Source organism: Pongo abelii, chromosome 11, assembly GCF_028885655.2.
Source record: "Pongo abelii isolate AG06213 chromosome 11, NHGRI_mPonAbe1-v2.0_pri, whole genome shotgun sequence".
NCBI lineage: Eukaryota > Metazoa > Chordata > Mammalia > Primates > Hominidae > Pongo > Pongo abelii.
In genome coordinates this window covers 144,108,292-144,130,822 of record NC_071996.2, presented here as the reverse complement: position 1 = coordinate 144,130,822, position 22,531 = coordinate 144,108,292, and the positions used below count along the sequence as shown (strand labels likewise).

The 22,531-nt window shown below is 52.6% G+C and overlaps 1 protein-coding gene across 19 annotated transcripts in view; it reads left to right on the top strand.

Moving 5' to 3' along the window:
* Positions 1 to 22,531, top strand: part of ANKMY1 (ankyrin repeat and MYND domain containing 1) — a 100,365-nt gene that overhangs the window by 35,056 nt on the left and 42,778 nt on the right. For 14 of the 19 annotated variants that reach the window (XM_054550109.2, XM_054550110.1, XM_054550119.1 and 11 more), the window contains 8 exons: positions 2,369 to 2,585; positions 2,966 to 3,130; positions 4,438 to 4,934; positions 8,522 to 8,693; positions 16,121 to 16,261; positions 17,058 to 17,198; positions 19,437 to 19,544; positions 21,196 to 21,327. In XM_054550109.2, the coding sequence (XP_054406084.1) occupies positions 2,369 to 2,585; positions 2,966 to 3,130; positions 4,438 to 4,934; positions 8,522 to 8,693; positions 16,121 to 16,261; positions 17,058 to 17,198; positions 19,437 to 19,544; positions 21,196 to 21,327 (1,573 nt within the window). The remainder of the gene's footprint in view (positions 1 to 2,368; positions 2,586 to 2,965; positions 3,131 to 4,437; positions 4,935 to 8,521; positions 8,694 to 16,120; positions 16,262 to 17,057; positions 17,199 to 19,436; positions 19,545 to 21,195; positions 21,328 to 22,531) is intronic. The other 5 variants (XM_054550114.2, XM_054550113.1, XM_054550106.1 and 2 more) reach the window with 1 other exon arrangement.

Sequence of the window (22,531 nt, the reverse complement as noted above, 5' to 3'; positions counted from 1 at the left end):
TTTTTTGGGGGGGGAAGGGTGCAGACACAGAGTCTCACTCTGTCACCGAGGCTGGAGTGCAGTGGCGCGATCTTGGCTCACTGCAACCTCTGCCTCCTGGGTTCAAGCAGTTCTTTGCCTCAGCCTCCCGAGTAGCTGGGATTACAGGTGTCTGCCACCACGCCCAGCTAATTTTTGTATTTTTAGTAGAGACGGGGTTTCACCATATTGGCCAGGCTGGTCTTGAACTCCTGACCTCATGATCCACCCGCCTCAGCCTCCCAAAGTGTTGGGATTATAAGCATGAGCCACTGTGCCCGGCTGAAGTGTTTAATTTTTAAAAGTTAAAATATTCAAGAACACTTTAATTCCTTTCCTAAATATTGACCTCGGATGTCACTAAACTGTTTCAGAATGCGTATTTTCTGAGAATAAGTGGCTGCTTTTTCATTCATTGATCCATCCACCCACCCAATCACCCACCCACCTACCATCCATTCATCCATCAATACACCCATGCAACATCCATTCATTCAGGCATCTGTTCATCTACCCACACACCTACCCATTCATCCACCCACCCACCCATCCATTCATCCATCAATTCATGCATGCAGTATCCTTTCATCCAGCCATCGATTCATCTACCCACCCACCTGCCCATTCATACACCCACCCACCCATCCAGTGATCCATCAATCCACACATGCAACATTCATTCATCTAGCCAGCCATTCATCTACCCACCCACCTACCCATTCACCTACCCACCCATCCATTCATCAGTCTACTCATGCAGCATTCATCCACCCACCCATCCATTCATCCATCAATCCAACCATGTAACATTCATTCATCCAACCAACCATCCATTCATCTACCCACCCACCTACCCATTCATCCACTCACCAGCCCATCCAGTCATCCATCAATCCACCCATGCCACATCCATTCATCTAGCCATCCATTCATCTATCCACCTACCTACCCATTCACCCACCCACCCATCCATTCATCCATCAACCTACTCATGCAACATTCATCCACCCACCCACCCATCCATTCATCCATCAATCCACCCACACACCTACCCATTCATCCACCCTCCCAGCCATCCATTCATCCATCAATTCACGCATGGAATATCCATTCATGCAGCCATCCATTCATCTACCCACCCACCTACCCATTTGTCCACCCACCTACCCATCCAGTCATCCATCAATCCACCCACGTAACATCCATTCATCCAGCCATCCACTCATCTGCCCACCCACCTATCCATTAATTCACCCACTCACCCACCTTTCCATCCATTCATCCATCAGTATACTCATGCAACACTGATCCACCCACCCACCCCTTCATCCATCAATCCACCCATGGAACATCCATTCATCCAGCCATCCATTCACCTACCCATCTACCTACTCATTCATCTACCCACCCACCCACCCATCCATTCATCCATCAGTCCACCCATCCATTCATCCAACTATCCATTCATCTACCCACCTACCTACCCAGTCATCCACTCACTTACCCATTATCCATCCATCAATCTATTCATGCATCTTGCATCCACCCACCCACCCATCCATTCATCCATCAATCCACCAATGTGACACCCATTCATCCACCCACCCACTCATCCATCTATTCATCCACCCACCCATCCATCCACCCTCCCACCTACCCATCCATCCATCTTCCCACCCACCTGTCCATTCATCCACCCACACATCCATTCATCCATCAATTCACTCATGCAACATATATCCACCTACCCAACCATCCATCCATCCATCATGCAAACATCAACTGGGCTTGTAATTGTTGAAGACTGTTAGGTACAGAAGCATCTATAATGCACAGGTTCTCGATTGTGAAAAGGGGTTGTGTACACACCAGGAGGCATCAGTGTTGTGTGGTGAGTAAGCCATGAGATGTGCGTGTTGTCTACTCAGACAAAAATGGATGAGCAGAGGGTGGAATGCGGGTGTTGGTGCTGAGACTGGAACCACATGTATGTTGGTCTCCTTCCTACCCAGGGCCTTTGCTGTTACAGCCCATTTCTTAGCAAACACCCAGTGACCCAGATGAATCAGAGATGCATGGATGTACTCGCAACCAGCACATTCCTGCTGGGACAGACATATAGCCCAAGCATCTTGACCTCCAGGTGGCATGTCCGCGCCAACGTGTGCAACCTAGTGGATCGTGAGCAGCTGGGGGTGCAGCTGCCAGCACTCAGGGTGCCTGAGGAGTGAACAGTGGGGGGCTGAGCCACAAGAAGGAGAGGCATTGGAGGGAGGTGGTCCAGCTGGACCCTTTCTCGTGGGAGGTGCAGAACCTGGTCTAGGACCACTGAAACTTGTTGTGTTGCCAGGAACAAGCCAGCTCACACCAGCTGGAACATGGGCGCCATCCTGGAGGGGAAGCGCAGCGGCTTTGCACCCTGTGGGCCCAAAGAGCGGCTTTCCATGGAGATGATCCTAAAGGCTGAGGAAGGGAACCACGACTGGATTTGTAGGATCCTGAAGGGCAACTTTGCTAGTGCCGACGTGGCGGACGCAAAGGGCTACACTGTGCTTGCTGCGGCTGCCGTAAGCCCCACACCCTCCCGGCTGGTGCCCGTAGGAGCTTAGCTGTGAGGGTCACACATGTGGGTGGCTCTCTGTGGCCCCCTCTGCAGGAGCAGAGCTGAGGTACATGGGGACACTGATGTGTCCACACCTCCACCTTGCCGTTCAGCAGAAACTCACTCAGCTGAGCGTGACACTCGTGGTCCAGTGCAGAAGGGTTTGGGGCAGAGTGCCCGTTCCATTCCTCTGTCCCACACTTGTCCCTTTGCCAAGCTCCCGAATGAGCACTGATTCCTGCCCTGCCATGGGGTGGCCTCATGAGGGCATCAGGACACCCGGTGACCCTTCCCACCCTTGAGGGCCAGGCACATCATCCTGAGTCCCGCCTCATTTCCCTCCAGACTCACTGCCACAACGACATTGTGGACCTTCTCCTGGACTGTGGGGCCGATGTGAACAAGTGCTCAGATGAGGGTCTCACAGCACTCAGCATGTGTTTCCTCCTCTACTACCCCGCCCAGTCATTCAAGCCCAATGTTGCTGAACGGACCGTACCTGAGCCCCAGGTAAACCCCCGGTGGCCACCACACCACCAACACTCCCCTGTTGTCTTCTCTGTCTCTGTAAGTGTCCACCAAGCCTCCTCCCTCCTGTGTGGACCAGGCTTGTACAGGGTGAGTTATAAGATAAGGCAGGGAGTGGGCAAGAGAGACAGAGCCTGGGCATCCCCTAAGGGACCCTGAGCAGATGCCAAGGGATGTGTGTTCTTTACTCGTCACCTGCATAGCAGCCTGGGGCCCCGAGACCTGCCCTGCCAGCACTGTGCAGGAAAGGGGTGCTGTGGAGGGAGAGTGGGCATCCATGACAACGCCCCCAAGGTGGGGCTGAGAATCTGCATGCCTAACAGTTTCCTGGCAGTACCGATGTTATTGAAACACCAGGGGTTCGGTCTCGGTCCTGCTGCTCACCACACAGAAAGCCAATCACTGAGATGCTAAGTATTGCCAAGGAATAAGGCTTTAATCGGGTGCTGCAGCCGAGGAGATGGGAGCTCAGTCTCAAGTCCATCTCTCTGACTGACTAACACTGGGAGTTTATGTAGCAGGAAAGAAATGTAACAATGTGTAAGAAAACTGGAACTAGGACAAGGCAAGGAGGCACCTGGTGTGGTGATCTTGTGGGTTTCAGTTGTCTGGTGCCTCCTGAAGGTCCTTTCCTGAGGAAGGAACTCAGATAAAACAAATACAGTTTTCAAGCTTTAACAGAAGAGTCGATTTCTATGTTTATCCAAAAACAACTGTCTATAGGACTCTTGGGCTGGTTTCACTGATGCCACTGGTCCAGGGACCACACTTTGGGAACCATGGCTCAAAACACAAACAGATCTAGGGCAGTGCCATGTGACAGAAATAAAACGTGTAATTAAAATTTGGGAGGTAGCCACATGAAAAAGTAAAACAGGTGGAATTAATTTTAATAATATATTTAATTTAGCCTAATGTATTCAAAATCCAATCATTTTGGTGTGTGATCAATATAAGCAGCATCATTAAGGCATTTGCCTTCATTTTCCAACCTCTCCTCCACTTCTAAGCACCTGGGTGTGGACAGGCCATGTTTTGTGAGCTTAGCAGCCATGTATAGGGCCATGCAGCCTGAGGTGTGGCCTGGTCAGGCGCAGGCTTCTGTGCGATGCCTTCACAGGGGTGTTCTTTTCTCTTTGAGGGTTTGGGGAAAGCTGCCCTGGTCTTTTCAGCCTAGGTGCTTTGAAGACAGCTCTAGGCCATGGGCATTGGTCCTTGCTGAAGAAGGTCCTAGAATGAGGTTATCACTCCAATTTCTTCTAATGACACTTTTTTGGTTCTTTCCAAAGGAATCTCCAAAATTCCCAGTTGTTCCAATCCTTTCATCATCATTTATGGACACAAACCTGGAGTCTCTGTACTATGAGGTGAACGTGCCTTCCCAGGGTAGCTATGAGCTGAGGCCACCGCCAACACCACCAGCACTGCCACACATCTCGGGCAGCCAGGAGGGCGGCCACTCCCAGGACACCAGGCAGTGTGGGGAGTCCATGGACCACAGGAGCATCTCTCTGAAGGGGGACTCCCCGTTGGTGAAGGGCAGCCTTGGCCATGTGGAAAGTGGGCTCGAGGACGTGCTGGGAAACACAGACCGGGGCAGTCTGTGCAGTTTTGAGACGAACTTTGAGTCCAATGTGTGTGTGTGCAACTTCTCCATCGAGCTCTCGCAGGCCATGCTGGAGAGAAGCGCCCAGTCCCACAGCTTGCTGAAGATGGCCTCACCCTCACTGTGTACCAGCAGCTTCGACAAAGGGACCATGCGGAGGATGGCGCTGTCCATGATCGAGTAGGTCCTGGCACCAGCTGGTGGGGGTGGAGGGCCACCATCAGGGCTGAATCCTATGCTCAGCAGACCCGCGTCTCTTCCCTGTGCCAGCGGGAGGTGTTGTGTCTGGAGATGTGTGTCTGAATGTGTGAGCATCCCTGTGTCGGTGGCTCCACGCCATGGCGACGGGCTGTTTTCAATACCACCCCAGCCCTGTGGGGGTGCCACGGTGACAGGCTGTTTTCAATACCACCCCAGCCCTGTGGGGGTGCCACGGTGACGGGCTGTTTTCAATACCACCCCAGCCCTGTGGGGGTGCCACGGTGACGGGCTGTTTTCAATACCACCCCAGCCCTGTGGGGGTGCCACGGTGATGGGCTGTTTTCAATACCACCCCAGCCCTGTGGGGGTGCCACGGTGATGGGCTGTTTTCAATACCACCCCAGCCCTGTGGGGGTGCCACGGTGATGGGCTGTTTTCAATACCACCCCAGCCCTGCTTTGGCCTTTGGCACTGGCCTGAAGTGTCTCTGTGGGAGCCTCAGCAGGGGCCACTGTCAGGGGTCCTATCCTAGCCATGGTGCATGTGAGTGACACCTGCCTGGGCAGCTCACACACCCCTGCTGCCCACCCTGTCTATACCAGTGTGTCTCAAAATGTGGTCCATGCACCCCTGGGGGTCCAAGACCCTTTCAGAGAGTCTGTGGGGTCAAAATGATTCTCTTGATAACCCTGAGACTCTCTTAGCCTTCTCCTTGTGTTGACGTTGGTGGATGGTATGAAGACAGGGTCGTGCAGACCGCCAGCCCCCAGCCTGCAGGGCAGCAGTGCCTGGCCTGCTTGGGGGCATGGTATTCCTTTACCACGGTGCGCACTTGCGGGGATGCCTGTCTCACTGAAGAATGCCTTTGACAAAGCAGAAAAGCAATGACCAATTGCATTAAATCTTGCTCCTTGCGTACACACCCCTCGAATATTCTGGGTCGGAAAACATGGGAAGGACACTGATGTGCGTCTGCCACAGACCAAGGCACACCGCTTCTCTGCAAGAAGCACTTACCCCAGGGCCAGAGTAGCAAAGAGAATGCGGCATCTTCCCAACCTCCTGCCCCATTTTTGATCGGAAGAATGACCACTGGTACGTGGCTGTTCATTCTCCTGAACACAGCCTGCCGCTTTAAGGAAAACATATGACACTATTTGTTGCTGGTGAAATTTACGTTTTCAAGTGAATAGCAGAATTCTGGACACTTGGCCGCCAGCACCAAGACCTTCATAGCTTCCCTTAACTTTGAGACGTGGGTGTTCAGAGGTTTTTCACATGAGATGGCGTTAGCAGCGCAGTTTTCTGATACTGCCTGATGACATGCCGACAGTGCTCAGATCTCTTCTATTGGTGAGCCAGCTTTCCCCACACGGCCAAGTTCTGATGTGGAACCATCGCGAGGTGGGTGAAGATCCATTGACAGTGAGAGGTGGGCCCGTGGGCTTCAGTGCAGCCAGGCGCAGAAGGCTGGTCCATGAGTGTATAGCTCCGCCAGGTAGCTAGCTCACCGCCCCCAGCCTGGGTTCATGTAGTTCAAATAGGAAGACCACGATGATCAGAAAGGCTGCTCAAATACTCCTTCGTCCAGCTGCGTACCTGGGGGAGGCTGAGTCTCCACTCACTTCCACCAAGGCTGCGCAGAGCAGATAGGGGAATCCAGCGAAGGTGGAAAGCAGTGCCATCCTTCTCCCCAACTGGTTTTGTTTTGTAAAATAACTTTTTGTGACAGTGTTACTTACTAGTAACATGCAGTGGGTTTGTTATGGTTAACAATTTGGTGAGCATTATTAAGAGGTGAAGCCAGCTGAGCTGCTGGGTTGGGTGGGCACTTGGAGAACTTTTGTGTCTAGCTAAAGGATTGTAAATGCATCAATCAGCACTCTGTAAAATTGACCAATCAGCGTTCTGTAAAATTGACCAATCAACGTTCTGTAAAATGGACCAGTCAGCAGGATGTGGGCGGGGCCAAAAAAGGGAATAAAAGCTGGCCACCGCCAGCCCCCACACCAGCCTACAGCAGCAGCCTGCAGCAGCAACCTGCTTAGTTCCACTTCCACACTGTGGAAGCTTTGTTCTTTCACTCTTCTCAATAAATCTTGCTGCTGCTCACTTTTTGGGTCCGCATCACCTTTAAGAGATGTTAACACTTGCCAGTGAAGGTCGGCAGTTTCATTCTTGAAGTCAGTGAGACCATGAACTCACCGGAAGGAAGAAATTCCAGACACACCATGTTTAAGAGCTGTAAAAGGGGGCCAGGCGCGGTGGCTCACTCCTGTAATCCCAGCACTTTGGGAGGCCGAGGCAGGCGGATCACGAGGTCAGCAGATGGAGACCAATCCTGGCTAACACGGTGAAACCCCGTCTCTACTAAAAATACAAAAAAATTAGCCAGGCGTGGTGGCAGGTGCCTGTAGTCCCAGCTACTTGGCAGGCTGAGGCAGGAGAATAACTTGAACCTGGGAGGCGGAGCTTGCAGTGAGTGGCGATCACGCCACTGCACTCCAGCCTGGGCGACAGGGCGAGACTCCGTCTCAAAAAAAAAAAAAAAGGAAAGAAAGAGCTGTAATACCGCGAGTTCTGCGACTTCATTCTTGAGGTCAGCGAGACCAAGAACCCACCAGAAAGGCATAAATTCTGGACACATTTTGACAGTTTTTGAGCTTTACCTGGTAGAGGCAGACAAGGAGAGCCAGCACCACATCAACGCAGCTCCATGGGCTTCCGAGTGGTCAGGGTCTGGAGACGGGTTTGGAGACTGGACTGGGGGCTGCTGCTCAAGGACGATCTAGTTCCCGCGGCTCCGATACTGTGCCTACTGCAGGGTCAGTGGGCTTGGCTGGATCGTACACCTGCCCTGCCCTCATGGTCATTCCCGCTGCCATCTGGGCCCCCTACCCCCAGTCCCCCCCTCCCTTGAGCTTCTCCCTCAGCCCTGCATGGCTGCACAACCCCCACCCACCTGGTCCCAGCCTCTTTTGAGGCCCAAGTTTCCTCTGGAGGCACAGCTTCCCCCTGAGCTGGCCAGCCTTTTCAGTGACCCCTCAAAGGTGTGTGTGCGCCTGTGTGTTTGTGTCTTTGTGGTGTGAGTGGTGTGTGTGGTGTGTTGTGTGTGTTGTTTGAGTGTGTGGTTGTGTGCTCTGTGTAGCGTGGTTTGTGTGCTCTGGTGTGGCCTGTGTGTGGTGTGGTGTGTGGTGTGCTGTGTGTGTACTGTGTGGTGTGCGCTGTGCTATGGTGTGTGCGCTCTGGTGTGGCTTGTGTGTGGGGTTGTGTGCTGTGTGTACTGTGTGGTGTGCTGTGGGTGTGGTTGTATGTTGTGAGTGCTGTGTGGTGTGCTGTGTGTGCTATGTGGTGTGTGTGCGCTCTGGTGTGGCTTGTGTGTAGTTGTGTGCTGTGTGGTGTGTCTGTGCGTGTGTGGGTGTGTGCTGTGTGTGTGTGATTGTGTGGTTGCGGCACACACATACTCCCTACGCGCCCCTCCCCAGCCTCCTCGCTGGTGTGGCCCGTCCTGGGCGCAGTGCTGGTGCCTGCCCTCCAGGGGCCCACGAGCACGCCGTCTTTTTCAGGCGGAGGAATCGCTGGCGGACCATCAAGCTGCTGCTGCGCCGGGGTGCGGACCCCAACCTGTGCTGCGTGCCCATGCAGGTCCTGTTCCTTGCTGTGAAGGCCGTGGACATGGATGGGGTGAGGCTGCTGCTGGAGCACGGGGCGAGGACCGACATCTGCTTTCCGCCGCAGGTAGGAGCCGCGGCAGGCGGGCGCCGGGACGAGCGCAGACTCCCGGGCACTGGCCGGGCAGCTCCTCGCTCCACTAGGCGCGGAAGAGCGGGGTGGGCTCTTGCAGGCGACCACCTGGGCTGTGAGTGATGACGGTGCGCCGGAGTGGGGGGGTCCCACAGCCCGCTCTTTCACCCATGTCCCCAGACAGGATTTGGACACTGAGCTAGTTTTTAGAGTATTTCACGATCCGTGTGATTTTTTTCCCAGTGTTGAAGCACACTAAGGGGAAGCGCATCCTGAAGGCCCCTTGGAAAGGGGAGACTCATATTCAGGAGGAGGCGGGCCTCCTTTTAACCCAGGCTCAGCATCACAAGGACATAGGCAGCGGAGGCAAAGGGTTTTGGTGCTGAGATTTTATCTTTAGCCCAACAGATCCAGCCGGCAAAATATTTAGCTGAGAAAAAAATTTTTGAAGGGGAATCTGATTTTATATTTTTTTTCTTAAGAAGTGCCTTTCCCAGAGGACGGCTTCTTCCCCCTCTGAGGCCACACCCACCCGTGAGCAAGCGGCTTCACAGGGCATTTTGCTCTGGAATAAATTAGCCTGCTAGTTCTTCGAAGAAAGTTTAGTGTTTCTGCTGAGTTTCACTGGGGACTCAGGGCTTTATGGGCTTAGCTCATTCAAACAACTCTCCTTTTCCCACCTGTCCCCCTGGGCAGTGGGCACCCCCGTGCTTGGCCCCAGATTGCTGCAGCCCTCCCCACAGCACAGCTGCTGGAAGGGCTTCCTTCCCGAATTTCCACTGCTCTGGAATGGAATCGGTCGCTGCCCATGACTGCTCCTCCTCTCAGAGGCGTCTGGGGTGAGGCCAGCCTTCCCTCGCAGCTCCGTCAGTCCATGAGGACCTCCTTAGGTTGCACAGGGGACGGGGCGAGATGGAAGTGTGACAGCAAGCATGGGCTCACTGCGGCGTTTCCTGTTCACTTTAACGTGACATTATCTGTTGTGTTTCATCCCTTTGCCTGAACCCTTGTTATCATTCTTTCTCTTTGTATTTTGAAGGACCCTACAATCATTTCTTTAATTTAATATCTAGACCAACCCCATCACAATTTTCCATTCAGTGCATCCACCCATCCACACTCAAGAAACCACTGCTGTCCACAGTGGCTGTGAAGATTCCAGACGGATGACAAACTGGCACCAGAGCCACCTTTGGGTGCCCGCAGAACAGGGGGCCCATTATGCAGACCCATGATGGGCTTCTGTCCACTTGGCTGTGAAATTTACTTGTAGATTTTGTTTTTCTTCTCCGGTTGTGTAAACACTCATCCATCGTTTCAGCGCTTTACCTTCTTCACAGGGTGTTGTTGATGGGGTGAGAGCTGATGGCTCGCTCTGGGCACCAGCCTTGCCAGTTGTCACTCAGGCGGCATCGAGTGTTTGAGGGCAGGCGGGTCTCACTGTCCAGGCCCCTTAGTGCACAGCCTTTCAGCTTGGAAATTAAACTTTTCTTCCAAGTGTAAGATTACACAGAAAACAGAATTTTTGGTTTAAGACTCAGGATAATTTCGTAACTTTTTAGGTTTACTGATTGGACTCCGTCTTTGAAACTGATTAAGGTCACAACCTTTAAACCGGGCACGGACATCCTTCACTGTCTCACTTGTTTATTCATTTGTTCATGGCTGATCAGGAATGTATTATTTACACATTTATCTTTCAAATAAAGTTTTTAACAATTAAAATATTTGAGTGGGTTCAGAAATGAACATGTGACCAAAACGCCAGGGGTTCGGTCTAGATCCTGCTGCTTACTGCACAGAAAGCCAATCAGTGAGATGACAGGTACTGCCAGGGAAGAAGGCTTTAATTGGGTGCTGCACCAGGCAGAACAGGAGATCATTCTCAAATCTGTGTCCTCAACCGACTAAAATTGGGGGTTTACATAGCAGGGAAGAAATGTAACCATGTGTGGGAAAGCAGGAATTAGGAGGGCTAAGGAAAAAGAGTTGGTCAACAAGAAGCTGGTGGTCCCAGAGGTAGTCATGATGGGTGAGGGGTCTAGGGTCTCACTGTCCAGATGCTGTGATCTAGTGAGTCTGTTCCTTGATACTATTTAGGAGGCCTGCTGGTTGGTTTCCTGAGGAAGGAGCTTAGATGAGACAAATGTAACGTTCTCAAGTTTTAAAGAATGGAAGGGTCAATTTCTATGTTTATTTAAAAGAAACCATAGACATCAGTTCTATGGGACAATTGGGCCAGTTTCAACACCCTTCCCCCCCATTTGTCAATTCCTCAATCATGAGGAATCAGGCCATGCATCCGCCTGGCTGCTTCATGCTGAGGAGGGGCATTGTGGGCAGCTCCACACCATGGGTGACCCTGCGGCCACCCAAGAATCAAAGGTTAATCTGATACTAGAGTTTTTTCCTAAAATGCAATCTTTCTTTCCAATCCCCCACTTCCACCAAAGGCAAATCACAGCAAGACCAACCTACCTGCAAAATAAGCTTCAGTGGCCTGATTACCCACACAAAGTACAGAAAGAATTGTTGTCTTTTTTTTTCTTTTGAGGCAGGGTCCCACTCTGTCACCTAGGCTGTAGTGCAGTGGCATAATCATGGCTCACTGCAGCCTCCACCTTCCAGGCACAAGTGATCCTCCTATTTCAGCCTCCAGAGTAGCTGGACTACAGGCATGCACCACCAGGCCTGGCTAATTTTTAAATTTTTTTGTAAAGACAGGGTCTTACTATGTTGCCCAGGCTGGTCTCAAACCTCTGGACTCAAGCAGTCCTCCTGCCTTGGCCTCCCAAAGTGCTAGGGTTACAGATATGAGCCACTGTACCCGGCCAAGAGTCATTGTCCGTACAGGCGCTCCTAAGTTGGCTTTGTGGGAACATTTCACAAGGAATCTCAGACTCTACCTCAAAGGCCTCTCAAGCCAAGCCAAGGATCCATCTGTGCCTTCAGATCCCTGTGTAAATTGGGAGGACCAGTCTTCTCAAGGTCCCAAAACGACTTGAGGTTCCTGGGTCTGACAGAAAGTGACACGGTCCACTTACCACATGCCAGAAAGCGTGCAAAGGAACTGCATAGACAAGGTATGAGGCCAGTTATTCTAAGAGGTTCTCATTGGCTCTATAAAGTCAATCTCAATTTCTCAAAGCAATCTGCTTGTTCTGAAAATGTGCAATTCCAGTCAAAGCCCTGGGAGAATAACCAGTTCCTCCAACTGTGTCCCATTATAAAAAACAGATTCCTAATAAATGTATGCACACAAATACATTGCCATGAATTAAAAATATTTGCATAGTTTCCAAATTCTGGAGAAGTCAGGCAGACAGAGAAAAAAGCTTCAAATTCTGTTTGCAACAGTATACTCTACTCAATTTTTAATGGATATAAACAGCTCAAAAGAAAAAAGCTTTCCAGACTCCGAAAAATGAAACAAAAAGAAACAGCAGTGTTTCAAAAAGAAGCCATAAACAATTATTTCAGTCCTCCATTACTTCAGTCCGTGCAGTCACCTCCTACTCTGCTTCGTACTGGGTTAGCAGTCATACCAGGTTAACACCAGCTTTTTAGTTAGAGTGCTGGAAGTTTCCTCTCTAATCCAATGGCACAATCTCCAAAGTTATCAGAAACATGCATTCAATAGTCCTTTCCATGAACTCCCCCAAAGAAGCAAGCCCTGGATGGTAGCTGAGTATGTCACTTTGTGAAAAGAATCAAAGCAAAACAATAATTGTGGATGACAAAAGTTTTAGGACAGCCATAGTTGAAGACACAGTTGACAAGGAAATTTGGTTATTTCTGTGTCAGACAACAATTTAACAATAATTATGATAACCATTGGCAACATATATTAAGACAGATCAGAATTTCAGAAATATCATGCAATCCTGGAACACATAGGAACAACGTGTCTATATACATATAACCTAGAGAAGGTTAAACACCACTTTGCATTTGACATTACTTTCTGTAAAATTCTAACATGCCAAATAAGCCTAATATGTCTCTCTTGGACTTTAGGGACCCAATACCCCCCAAAAAGGGAGTTTGAGGTAAAGAAGACTGAATTTAAAACTTGAAATTTTGCTTTTGGAGTTTGTCATATATCAAAGGTTAAAGACACTTGATATTATAAAACAGGTTCACAGGTCACTATACAATTGCCAATCCTTTAGCCAAAATAATTCAAATATTTCAAAAAATAAAAAAACCCCACAAAAACCTTTACTCTTTGATTGGAGAATCAGTTTCCCAAACAATAAGACCCTAAAGACAGCATGAGGCCAAGTGAATCTGTCCCTCCTTTTTTTTTTTCCCCCTGCAGTTTACTCAAAAGGGAAACAAAAATATTTTATTATTGCCTGTAATCCCAGCACTTTGGGAGGCTGAGGTGGGCAGATCACGAGGTCAGGAGATGGAGACCATCCTGGCTAACATGGTGAAACCCCGTCTCTACTAAAAATACAAAAAAAAAATTAGCCGGGCATGGTGGTGGGCACCTGTAGTCCCAGCTACTCGGGAAGCTGAGGCAGGAGAATGGTGTGAACCCAGGAGGTGGAGCTTGCAGTGAGTCGAGATTGTGCCACTGCACTCCAGCCTGGGCAATGGTGTGAGACTAAGTCTCAAAAAAAAAATTATCTTTGATTAATGTTCTACAAAAATTTTGTTGAAAAGAGAAAAACAAATTTTACCCTTGTATTATGAATGTTGAAACTAATTTTAATAAAACCTTGTAAACGAGTCTATTTTAATCAGTTTAAACATCATAAGGTAAGACTTCCATAAAACGTTTATAACCTTTTACAATTTTCTTTTTTTTTTTTTTTGAGACTGGGTCTCGTTATGTTGCCCAAGCTGGAGTGCAGTGGCAAAATCTCAGCTCACTGCAGCCTCCGCCTCCTGGGTTCAAGCGATTTTCCTGCCCCAGCCTCCTGAGTAGCTGGGATTACAGGCGCCTGCCGCCACACCCAGCTAATTCTTGTATTTTTAGTAGGGGCGAGGTTTCACCATGTTGGCCAGGCTGGTCTTGAACTCCTGACCTAGTGATCTGCCCACCTCGGCCTCGCAAAGTGCTGGGATTACAGGGGTGAGATACCGCATCCAGCCAACAATTTTCTATTAAAGAGCAAATCAGATCTCGAAGAAAACCCTATTATTTTGACACTGGGGCCCATACACTGGCCTTGTAACCATACACTTTTGATATTAATGTTTAATTTATAGAAAAACTCTGAACTAATTTTATCCCTCAGAATTGCCCCTTGCAATCTCATGTGCTCACCTCTTTTACAATAGTCTCTGGGCCTAGAGGGATTGAATGGTTTTAATTTCTGGCCCTGTGTCTCACAAGAGCAGTTCATCTTGATTGACACCTTCTCCCAGGTCTGAAGACCGGCAAGAGCAGAACGTCAGCACTGTGGCAGACACAGGTCCCAGTGCTCATGCTCTGTGCCAATGCATGCCCATCCACTGGTAACCCAGGGAGATGACTGGGGCATCTGAGGCAGAGGGCAGGGCAGGTTCCAGGCAGCTGCTGACTCCCAGGAGGAGTGGGACTCTCGGGGTTGCCTTGCTCCACCATGCTGTGGAGTTGTGGCTTCAAGTCCCACTCTAACTGCCATTCTCACCTGTACCTGGCAGTAGTCCAGGGGTTTCTTTGCTCTTCAATGCATTTTGCACCTTGCAGCTTCCTCTTGGATTCCTTCTGTGCTCTCTGCAGAGTGTCATTGGACATCCTCGTGGAGAGGATCCCTGGTGGGAAACTGAGCCCTCGTGTTACTGAAAATGTCACCATTTTACCCTCTTGATTGAATAATAGATTAGCTAGATACAGAATTCTGGGTTCCAAACTGTTTTCCCTTAGACCTTTGAAGGTCCTGTCTCACTGTCTTCTGTCCTTCTGGGACTCGTGGGACTTAATGAGAAGTGTGATGCCCCCCTGCCTCCTGTGTCTATGTAAGGGTTAATTCCCTCCCTCCTTATTAATCACCTTAGCACTGGGTCAGAGCTGTGGGTCTGTGAAGTTTTCTTGCATTATTTCTCAAGCATTTCTCTCCATTGTGCTCTCCCTACTGTCCTGGAGCTCCTACCTGAGAGATGTTAGAACTCCAGCTCTCTCTCATGTCTCCTGATTTTGTTTTGGAGTGCTTTATATGTCTTTGTGCTTCTGCTGTTTTGGGGAATTTCCTCAGCTTAATCGTTTCCCAATTCACCCCTCAGCTGGGTTGGTTCTGTTATTAGCTCAGTTGTTGCTGTTGCTGCTGCTGTTTTAGGGGTGACATAACATGTAAGGAGGGTGTGGCCTCCGGCTGACTGTCGTAGATGCACAGCCCCGTGCGCCTCCTGGTGGCCTGGGCTGCAGTTACCGTGGAGCAGCGGGCTGCCCATTCTCCCCTTGCCTGCTTGGGTCTGTGTCCCTCTGGGGTCAGTAGATTGTCGCCTGCAGCACCGGCCTCCCCAACGTCAGGCGATGCCTGCATTGTATTCTCGTTTCTCTCCTCTCACTGCATGCCTCTGCTGGGTGTGGACGCTGCTGGCCCTGGTCATGCTTGAGGCCGTGGGTGTTGGGCTGTGTGGAGGTCCCAGGGGCTGCTGTCAAGCTGGGAGAGTACTGCTCCTCCTGGGAGTCAGCAGCTGCCTGGAACCTGCCCTGCCCTCCACCTCAGGTGCCATCTCCCTCGGTCACCGGTAGATGGGCATGCATGGCACACCCAGCTGCTCTCCCCAAGTTCCTCTGGCTGGTCCTCATGCTGGTGGCTCTTCTCACCATCCAGGCTCACCTGTCTCCCCCTCAGGCGTCCCTCCTGGGTTCTTTTCTCTTTCCTGTTTGAGCGAGGCTGGTCTTTAAGGGACTGGGGAGCATCTCTTGACCCAAAGCCCACTGTCCATTCCCAGCTGGGCTCTCCCTTAGAACAGCAGGGCTGCCTCCAGAGGCCAGGGCCCCTATGAGCACCTCTGTGTCACTGCTGCACAGCGGTGGCCTCTATGGATGCTGTCAGCTGATGGCTGGGGACACTGTGGGTGGAGAATGGACAGGTCAGGGGCTGGAGTCGGGAGGCCACTCAGGAGCTGCACGGCCGTCAATGTGGTGGGCCTGGCAGGGCAGGGAGGGGCTTTTCTTAGAGGAAGTTGTGGACAGTGGCTTAAAATCACACTGGTTCAGGGTGGGCCTTCCTACCTGTGGCCCTGGCAGACAGAGGCATATTGGGCATTGGAAGCAGCATATGTGGGTTGCTCAGCTTGTTGGGAGCTTTGCCCACACTGCCTTCAGGGACCAGTATCCTGCACGTTGTGGGGCAGGTGAGGCTGAGAATGGTGCCCTTGGAGTCTCAGCCATTTCCCTGGCATTTGGGTCCCTCAGGTACCTCACCTATCTCTCCCTGCGAGCACGTGCCTCACTGCCCGCCCCGGTATTTCCTCTCCAGCTGGGCACCCTGACACCACTCCACATCGCTGCTGCCCTTCCTGGTGAGGAGGGCGTACGGATTGTGGAGCTGCTGTTGCATGCCATCACTGATGTGGACGCCAAGGCATCCGATGAGGACGACACTTACAAGCCCGGCAAGGTGTGTGCCTCGCGACCTGGGTAGGGGTATGGGGCCTTGGCCAGGTGTGCCTGGATGGATTCACACACTGTACCTAGCCTGTGCTCGCCGAGCATGATGGGCCTCCTGGCTTGGGGCCTGGGCAGTGGAGATCCTGCATAGAAACAACCCGTCCAGATGAGAGCCTTAGCCAGTGGGCTTGTTTTGATATCAAGAGGCAAAAATGGTTGATTGGAATGAGTTAAGAACTTGATTATTCAGGCAGTCCACAGGGCGTGGGGGTCCCCATGAGGACCTTTTGCAGGTAACTCCATCTCACGCCTTTCCGAAGGTTCATAATTGCAGACAGAGGCCAGTTCCATGTCCCCAGGGCCTCCTCCAGGCCGAAGCCATCCTGTCCCACCAGGCCCTACCAAGCTCCAAAAGACCCCCAGTCATGGGCCGTGAGGCCATGTCTTCTTTCCTCCACAAGGGATTGAGCCCCTTGAGGGCAGGAGCTCTGAGGCTTTCAGTTGCCGGCGCACAGCAGGAGCCATTGAGCACACGAACATGCTGGACGTGGGTGTGCGCAACTCACCGCATGGGGGACCTGGGAGGGGAGGGCACAGAAAGACTCTGACCCCTGTGGATGTTGGGGTATCTCAGGGACAGGCATACAGGGGACAGGCTCGAAGAAAGTCAGGCATCTGCCTTCAAGAGGGTTTCACAGGGTGACTCCAGACCCGCAGTCTGGGGAGGAAGCTCCCTTGCTCTGTTTGCCTTCCCGTGGGCACACGGCAGGTCCGTAGGCGCTGGTGGAGCCTTCCGCTTTACACAGCTGGACCTGCTGCCCTCAAGTCTGAAGCTCAGCAACGAGCCAGGCCCTCCCCAAGCCTACTACAGCACGGACACAGCCCTCCCCGAGCAGGGGGGCAGGACGGCTCTGCACGTGGCCTGTGAGCGGGAGGATGACAACAAGGTGAGGGCAGCAAGGGCCTGGCGGGGGCACAGGGCTGCCCAGCAGTGGGGCCACCTTCCAGGGCCTTGTGCCCCCGGAAGCATGTGTTCTCACGCTGAGTCTTAGACAGAAGCCAGGGAGCTTGGAAGGATGGAGAGGGAAGCAAGGCAAGGCGGGAGGACGGGATTTCCCACTCACACGCACACACGCACGCGTGCGCACGGGGCCTGGGTGGCGGCATGAAGTCTACTTGTTACTGCAGGGCCTGGTCAGACATGTTTGGGAGCCTCTGGCCTGGGCTGTGACCGTCTGGTGCTGCCTACCCTCCTCTGTCATCCTCATGTGTCTCTGACTCAGGACCCCAGGGTTGGTCTCATCTTCCAGAGTCCTGGGTGGTGCCCTGCTGGCCCTGTGGCCGCTGCCTCCTGCCTGCCTTGGGGGTTAATTCCTACCAAATTGGGTGTGGAAACCACTCCGAGGATGCCCAGCGGCTGGGGTGGATGTGGGGAAACTGAGGCCAAGTCTCAGCTTTGCCATGTGGCAGCAGATGCAGCCCAAGCCAGTTGGCCACGGAGCACATGGTACACCGAGCCTCAGTTTACCCACTTACAGATGAAATTAATGATCCTGGGCCTTCAGCAAGGTGGTAACTCGTGTGGTCCTGACATGAGCATGAGGATGAGTGTGCGAGAGGGCATGCGGGTGACACCGGGACAGGGATGGGCAGACAGGGAGGTGGGGAGGTGGGGGCGCTGACAGGCCTCCCTGCTTCAGAACATCCCTCTCTGGTCAGAGCCTCTTCGGAGAGTAGGGAGAAGGAGCAGGTCTGTTGGGGGGTCTTCTTGGGGCCAGGCGCTCTGCCCTGACTAGACCACCTGAAGGGTGGTGGGAACTCACGTTAGGAATGAACAGTGAGGCTCCAAGAAGGCGGCTGGTCAAGGCCCCCACCGTGAAGGACGAGGCCTGGGCAGTGAACACAGGGCTTTCTGTTTGCACACTTGTGTCCTGATGACAGATTGGGAAAGTTGTGGGGAAATAAAAGGAGACACTGAAGGTGGCACTATCGTTGGGTACAGGACAGACTGGCAGGTGGAACTTCAGTGCTGCAGGCGTGACGGCTGCAGCAGTCCAGCCATCACATCTGTATCCCAGAAGGGAGGGGAAAGGGGTCACTTTCCCAGGAGCCCCTCAGCAGACTTCTGTGGGCACCTCCTTGGCCTGGCCAGCAAGGCTGCGGGAAAGGGGGGTGTGCATGGTGGTTGGGCCAGCCAGACACGGGATCTGCCGCAGCTGAGGGGCACAGTCCCAGCAGAGCACTGGGAGAGGGAGCTGGGCCAGAGGAGAGTCCCTGCAGTGGAGGAGGAGGAGTCGCAGAGGTCAGGTCCTAGTGAACACTTCTGGGAGAAGAGGAGGAAGAGAAGGGAGCAGCTGAGGATTGCACAATGGGACGTTCTGACAGGGGAGCAAGGATGAGAGAATGGACAGGAAAACAGAGGGTTTCCCGGGGAGGAGTCAGGGAGGTGGGAAGGGCAGGGACTGGGGGAGGAGGGCACGGATTGGGGAGGAGGGAGGGCAAGGATGGGAAGACGAGGGCAAGGAGGCAGGGAAGTAGGGGGGCAGGGAGGCAGGGGGGGCAAGAATGGGGAAGGAGATCAGGGAGACAGGAAGGGAGGACAGGGACGGGGAGGAAGACAGGGAGGCACAAAGGGCAGGGACAGGGGAGGAGTCAGGGAGGCAGGGAGGGCATGGATGGGGGAGGAGGGCAGGAGGCAGGGAGGGCAGGGAGGCATGGACGGGGCTGCTCTCCTGGTGCAGAGAGTGCTCCACCAGCCGAGGGTGGGGCTCTTTACACTCAGGCCATCCTCTACGATCACTGAGCCCTGGTGGAGGAGGTGCTCCTCCAGTCACCTGCTGTATGCCAGGACCTGCCACGTGGTCATGTGGTCCGGACTGTCCCTTGTCCTTTGAAAACAAACTTTAAATCAACTTATGCATCAATGTCCTCCTACTTTTCATTTGGAAATGATGAATGCTTAGAAAATATCTTCTCCATTTGAAGATCCATCCACCTCCCAACCCATTCACCTATCCACCTATGCATCCACAATTTTGAACACCTTGTGTCAGGCAAGGTAATGGTTGGCAGGAAATAGCCGTTGAGTGACTACATTGATTTCATGGCATTTAAGTTAATGACTACCATCAGGTGCTCCTTGTGGGTGGGGGTGCCTCTCTAACCTGTCATTTCTCCCCACCCAGTGTGCCAGGGACATAGTCCGGCTCCTTCTATCCCATGGAGCAAATCCTAACCTGCTGTGGAGTGGCCACTCCCCACTCTCCCTGTCCATTGCCAGTGGGAATGACCTGGTGAGCATTCTGTACCCACAGACCTGTTCACCTATGTGTTTCCATCTCCAGTGCCCACCCCACCAGTCCGTCATTGGGATTTGAAGTTGTTGGCCATTTATCCATCCATCCATCCATCCATCTATCCATCCATCCATCCATCCATTCATCCATCCACCCATCCACTCATCCACCCATCTATCCACCCAACTACCCATTCATTCACTCTTCCACTCACCTGTCTACCCATCCACCCATTCTTCCATCCATCCATCCAACTATCCACCCAACTTCTCATCCACTTATCCATCTATCACCCATCCATCTACCCTCCACTCATCCATTCATCCATCCTTCCACCCAACTACCCACCCACTTATTCGTCCTCCCATCCATCTATACATCCATCCTTTTAACCAATCACTCATGTATCAACCCAACTACCTATCCACTCAACCGTTCACCCATCCATTCATTCACCTATTCACCCATCCATCTGTCCGTCCATCCATCCATCCATCCACCCACCCACCCACCTACCTAGACATCATCATCCTTCATTCACCCAGTTGGAAGGATCTACCGTCCACCCATTCATTCATTCATCCATCTATCATTTAACTGTTATTTACTGAGCATCTGCTACGTACCTGGCCGGCACCATTCTAGGCACTAGGTGTTGAATTAAACAGTCTCTGCTCTCAAGGATCCTATATTCTAGTTGGAGGAGCCAGACCATAAACTAGTATGTAACACAATTTCAGGAAATGACAAGTATTATGAAGAAAATAAAGCTTGGTGAGGGGATGGAGAATGATGGGAAGGCAGGCTACTTTAGCAGGGTGGCATGAAATGCTCCTCAGATGAGGTGACATTTCAGCAGAGGTCTGCAAAAGCTGAAGGCATTCATAGAATTTGTGAAAGCTGACGTAGAATGGGGCTTCCAGGTGCTTCTGCAGAGGCCAGCATCTCTGCTCCCTGCTTTCTTCTCTCCTGCACGGAGTCATCCATTCAATAAGTCATGTGGGGCCCCTGCTCAGGGCTAGGCCCTGTTAGAGGCAGGGGTGTGGAGGGAAGAGAGCTTTGTTCTGAGGGGCAGAAGCTTGTGAGAGCCAAACACTAAGGACCCGTGTTTGGCCACGGCTGTCCTTCTTCCTGGGTGGAATCTGAGCTGGTGGCTGGGTACACAGTAGGGAGAAGGGAGATGTGCCTCCTTCTGCGTCTGGCCGAGTGGTCACAGTGACACTGGTGCCCCGGTGCAGAGGCAGACAGCCTGGGCACCAGGCAAATGTGCTCCTAACCCTGTGCTGGGACTGGTCCCTGGGCTTGGCTGTGTCTGGGGCTGAAGGGCAAGGTGGGAGCTGGGAACCAAGCTGGAGAATCCCCATTTTGTCAGGGGACAGAGAAAGTGCTGGAACTGGCCCACCTGGGTGGAGTTCTAGCTCCTCCCTAACAGACCAGCCATGGGACCCCTCCCTGCCCAGCATCATCCTCTGTGGGACAGGCCAGCAGCGGGACCCACTGTGGGTAGGATCCATGGGAAGGGCCAGCGGTGGCCTCTGTGAAGCCCCTGCTTTCAGGGGTTAGTTCTAGAGTGGCCCAGCCCTGGGGCCTTCCCCTCTGTCAGGGGAAGTGACATGGTGGCCACTGACGAGACTGTCTGTATGTTCAGGTTGTGAAGGAGCTCCTGACCCAGGGAGCTGACCCCAACCTGCCCCTGACCAAAGGCTTGGGCAGTGCCCTGTGTGTTGCCTGTGACCTGACCTATGAGCACCAGAGGAGCATGGACAGCAAGCTGGCCCTGGTGAGGGGCAGGAGGCTGGGGTGGCCCTGGTGAGGGGGTTTGAGGGTGGGGTGGCCCTGAGTGAGGGGTGTGAGGGCTGGGTGGCCCTGGTGAGGGGGGAGGGGAGTGGGTGGCCCTGGGTGAGGGGTATAAGGGCTGGGTGGCCCTGGGTGGTAGGGGCGTGAGGGCTGGGTAGCCCTGGTGAGGGGGGCAGGAAGTTGGGGTGGCCCTGGGTGGGGGGAGGGAGGAGTATGAGGTGGGCTGGCCCTGAGCATGGGGAATGTGGGGTCTGGGGGTGGGGTCCTCATGGACTTCTCTGCCTGGCTGTCATTCCTGGCGGGCAGTGGGTCATTTGTTCTGTGTTCTCCAAGCCTTGGTGGTCTAAATAGTGGAGAAAGGACAAAATATTGTCTGCTTTTAGTATTTTACAGGCCTTAAAAAATATGAAGTGGCAAATCCACTCAGCAGACCAGACAAAAAAGTTCCCTGAAGTTTGTCTCAGTGAAAACAGGATTCAGGATAGACACAGGCCTCACCTTGGTCCAGCTGCACAATTCTGGCTTTCTCAGTGGTCCACGCAGCTGCTGCGCGGGGGTTTGGGGCATTGTCTCCTGGCCACAGGGAGCGGCTTTCTTAGGTGGAAGCTCACACTCAGGAAATCCTGCCTGTGCTGGAGACACCTTCTGTCCTGAGCCCTAGGCACGTCCCTGGAGTGTCCCTCCCACGTAGCTCTGGAAAACTCTCGTAGCTTCGGCTCAGGCAGGGCCTCCCTCTGTGCCCTGCTGCCTGCTGCCCTCCGCCCATGCCAGCCCTTCCTGTGCCTGCTGTGGGCACCACCCACGACCTTGCTTTCCTCAATCCATCTTGGTACACACTTTGGTTCTTACCTGTCTGAGGGAGAAAAAGGGGGAAGGAGGAGGGGGGCGAGACTCAGGCGTCTGGAAGGTTGTTTGATGTCACAAAAGGGTAGCTTTACTTAAAAGAACTGAGACTTACCTTGAGATGCTGTTTCCAGATCTGATTTTAAGGCTTGTCCTTCTTCCTAACACCCTGTTCTGTCTGGATAGACTAAGTGAGGATGCAGAAGTCAGTTTTCCGTAGGCGGCAGAGGATGGAATGAAACAGTGTGTGTGGATAGTCGGCACCATTTCTGGACCTGGGGGCTGGGAGGGGCCCCCTAATGTTCTTTCGGAGCTTCATGGGGCCCAGGATTGATGACCAGTCT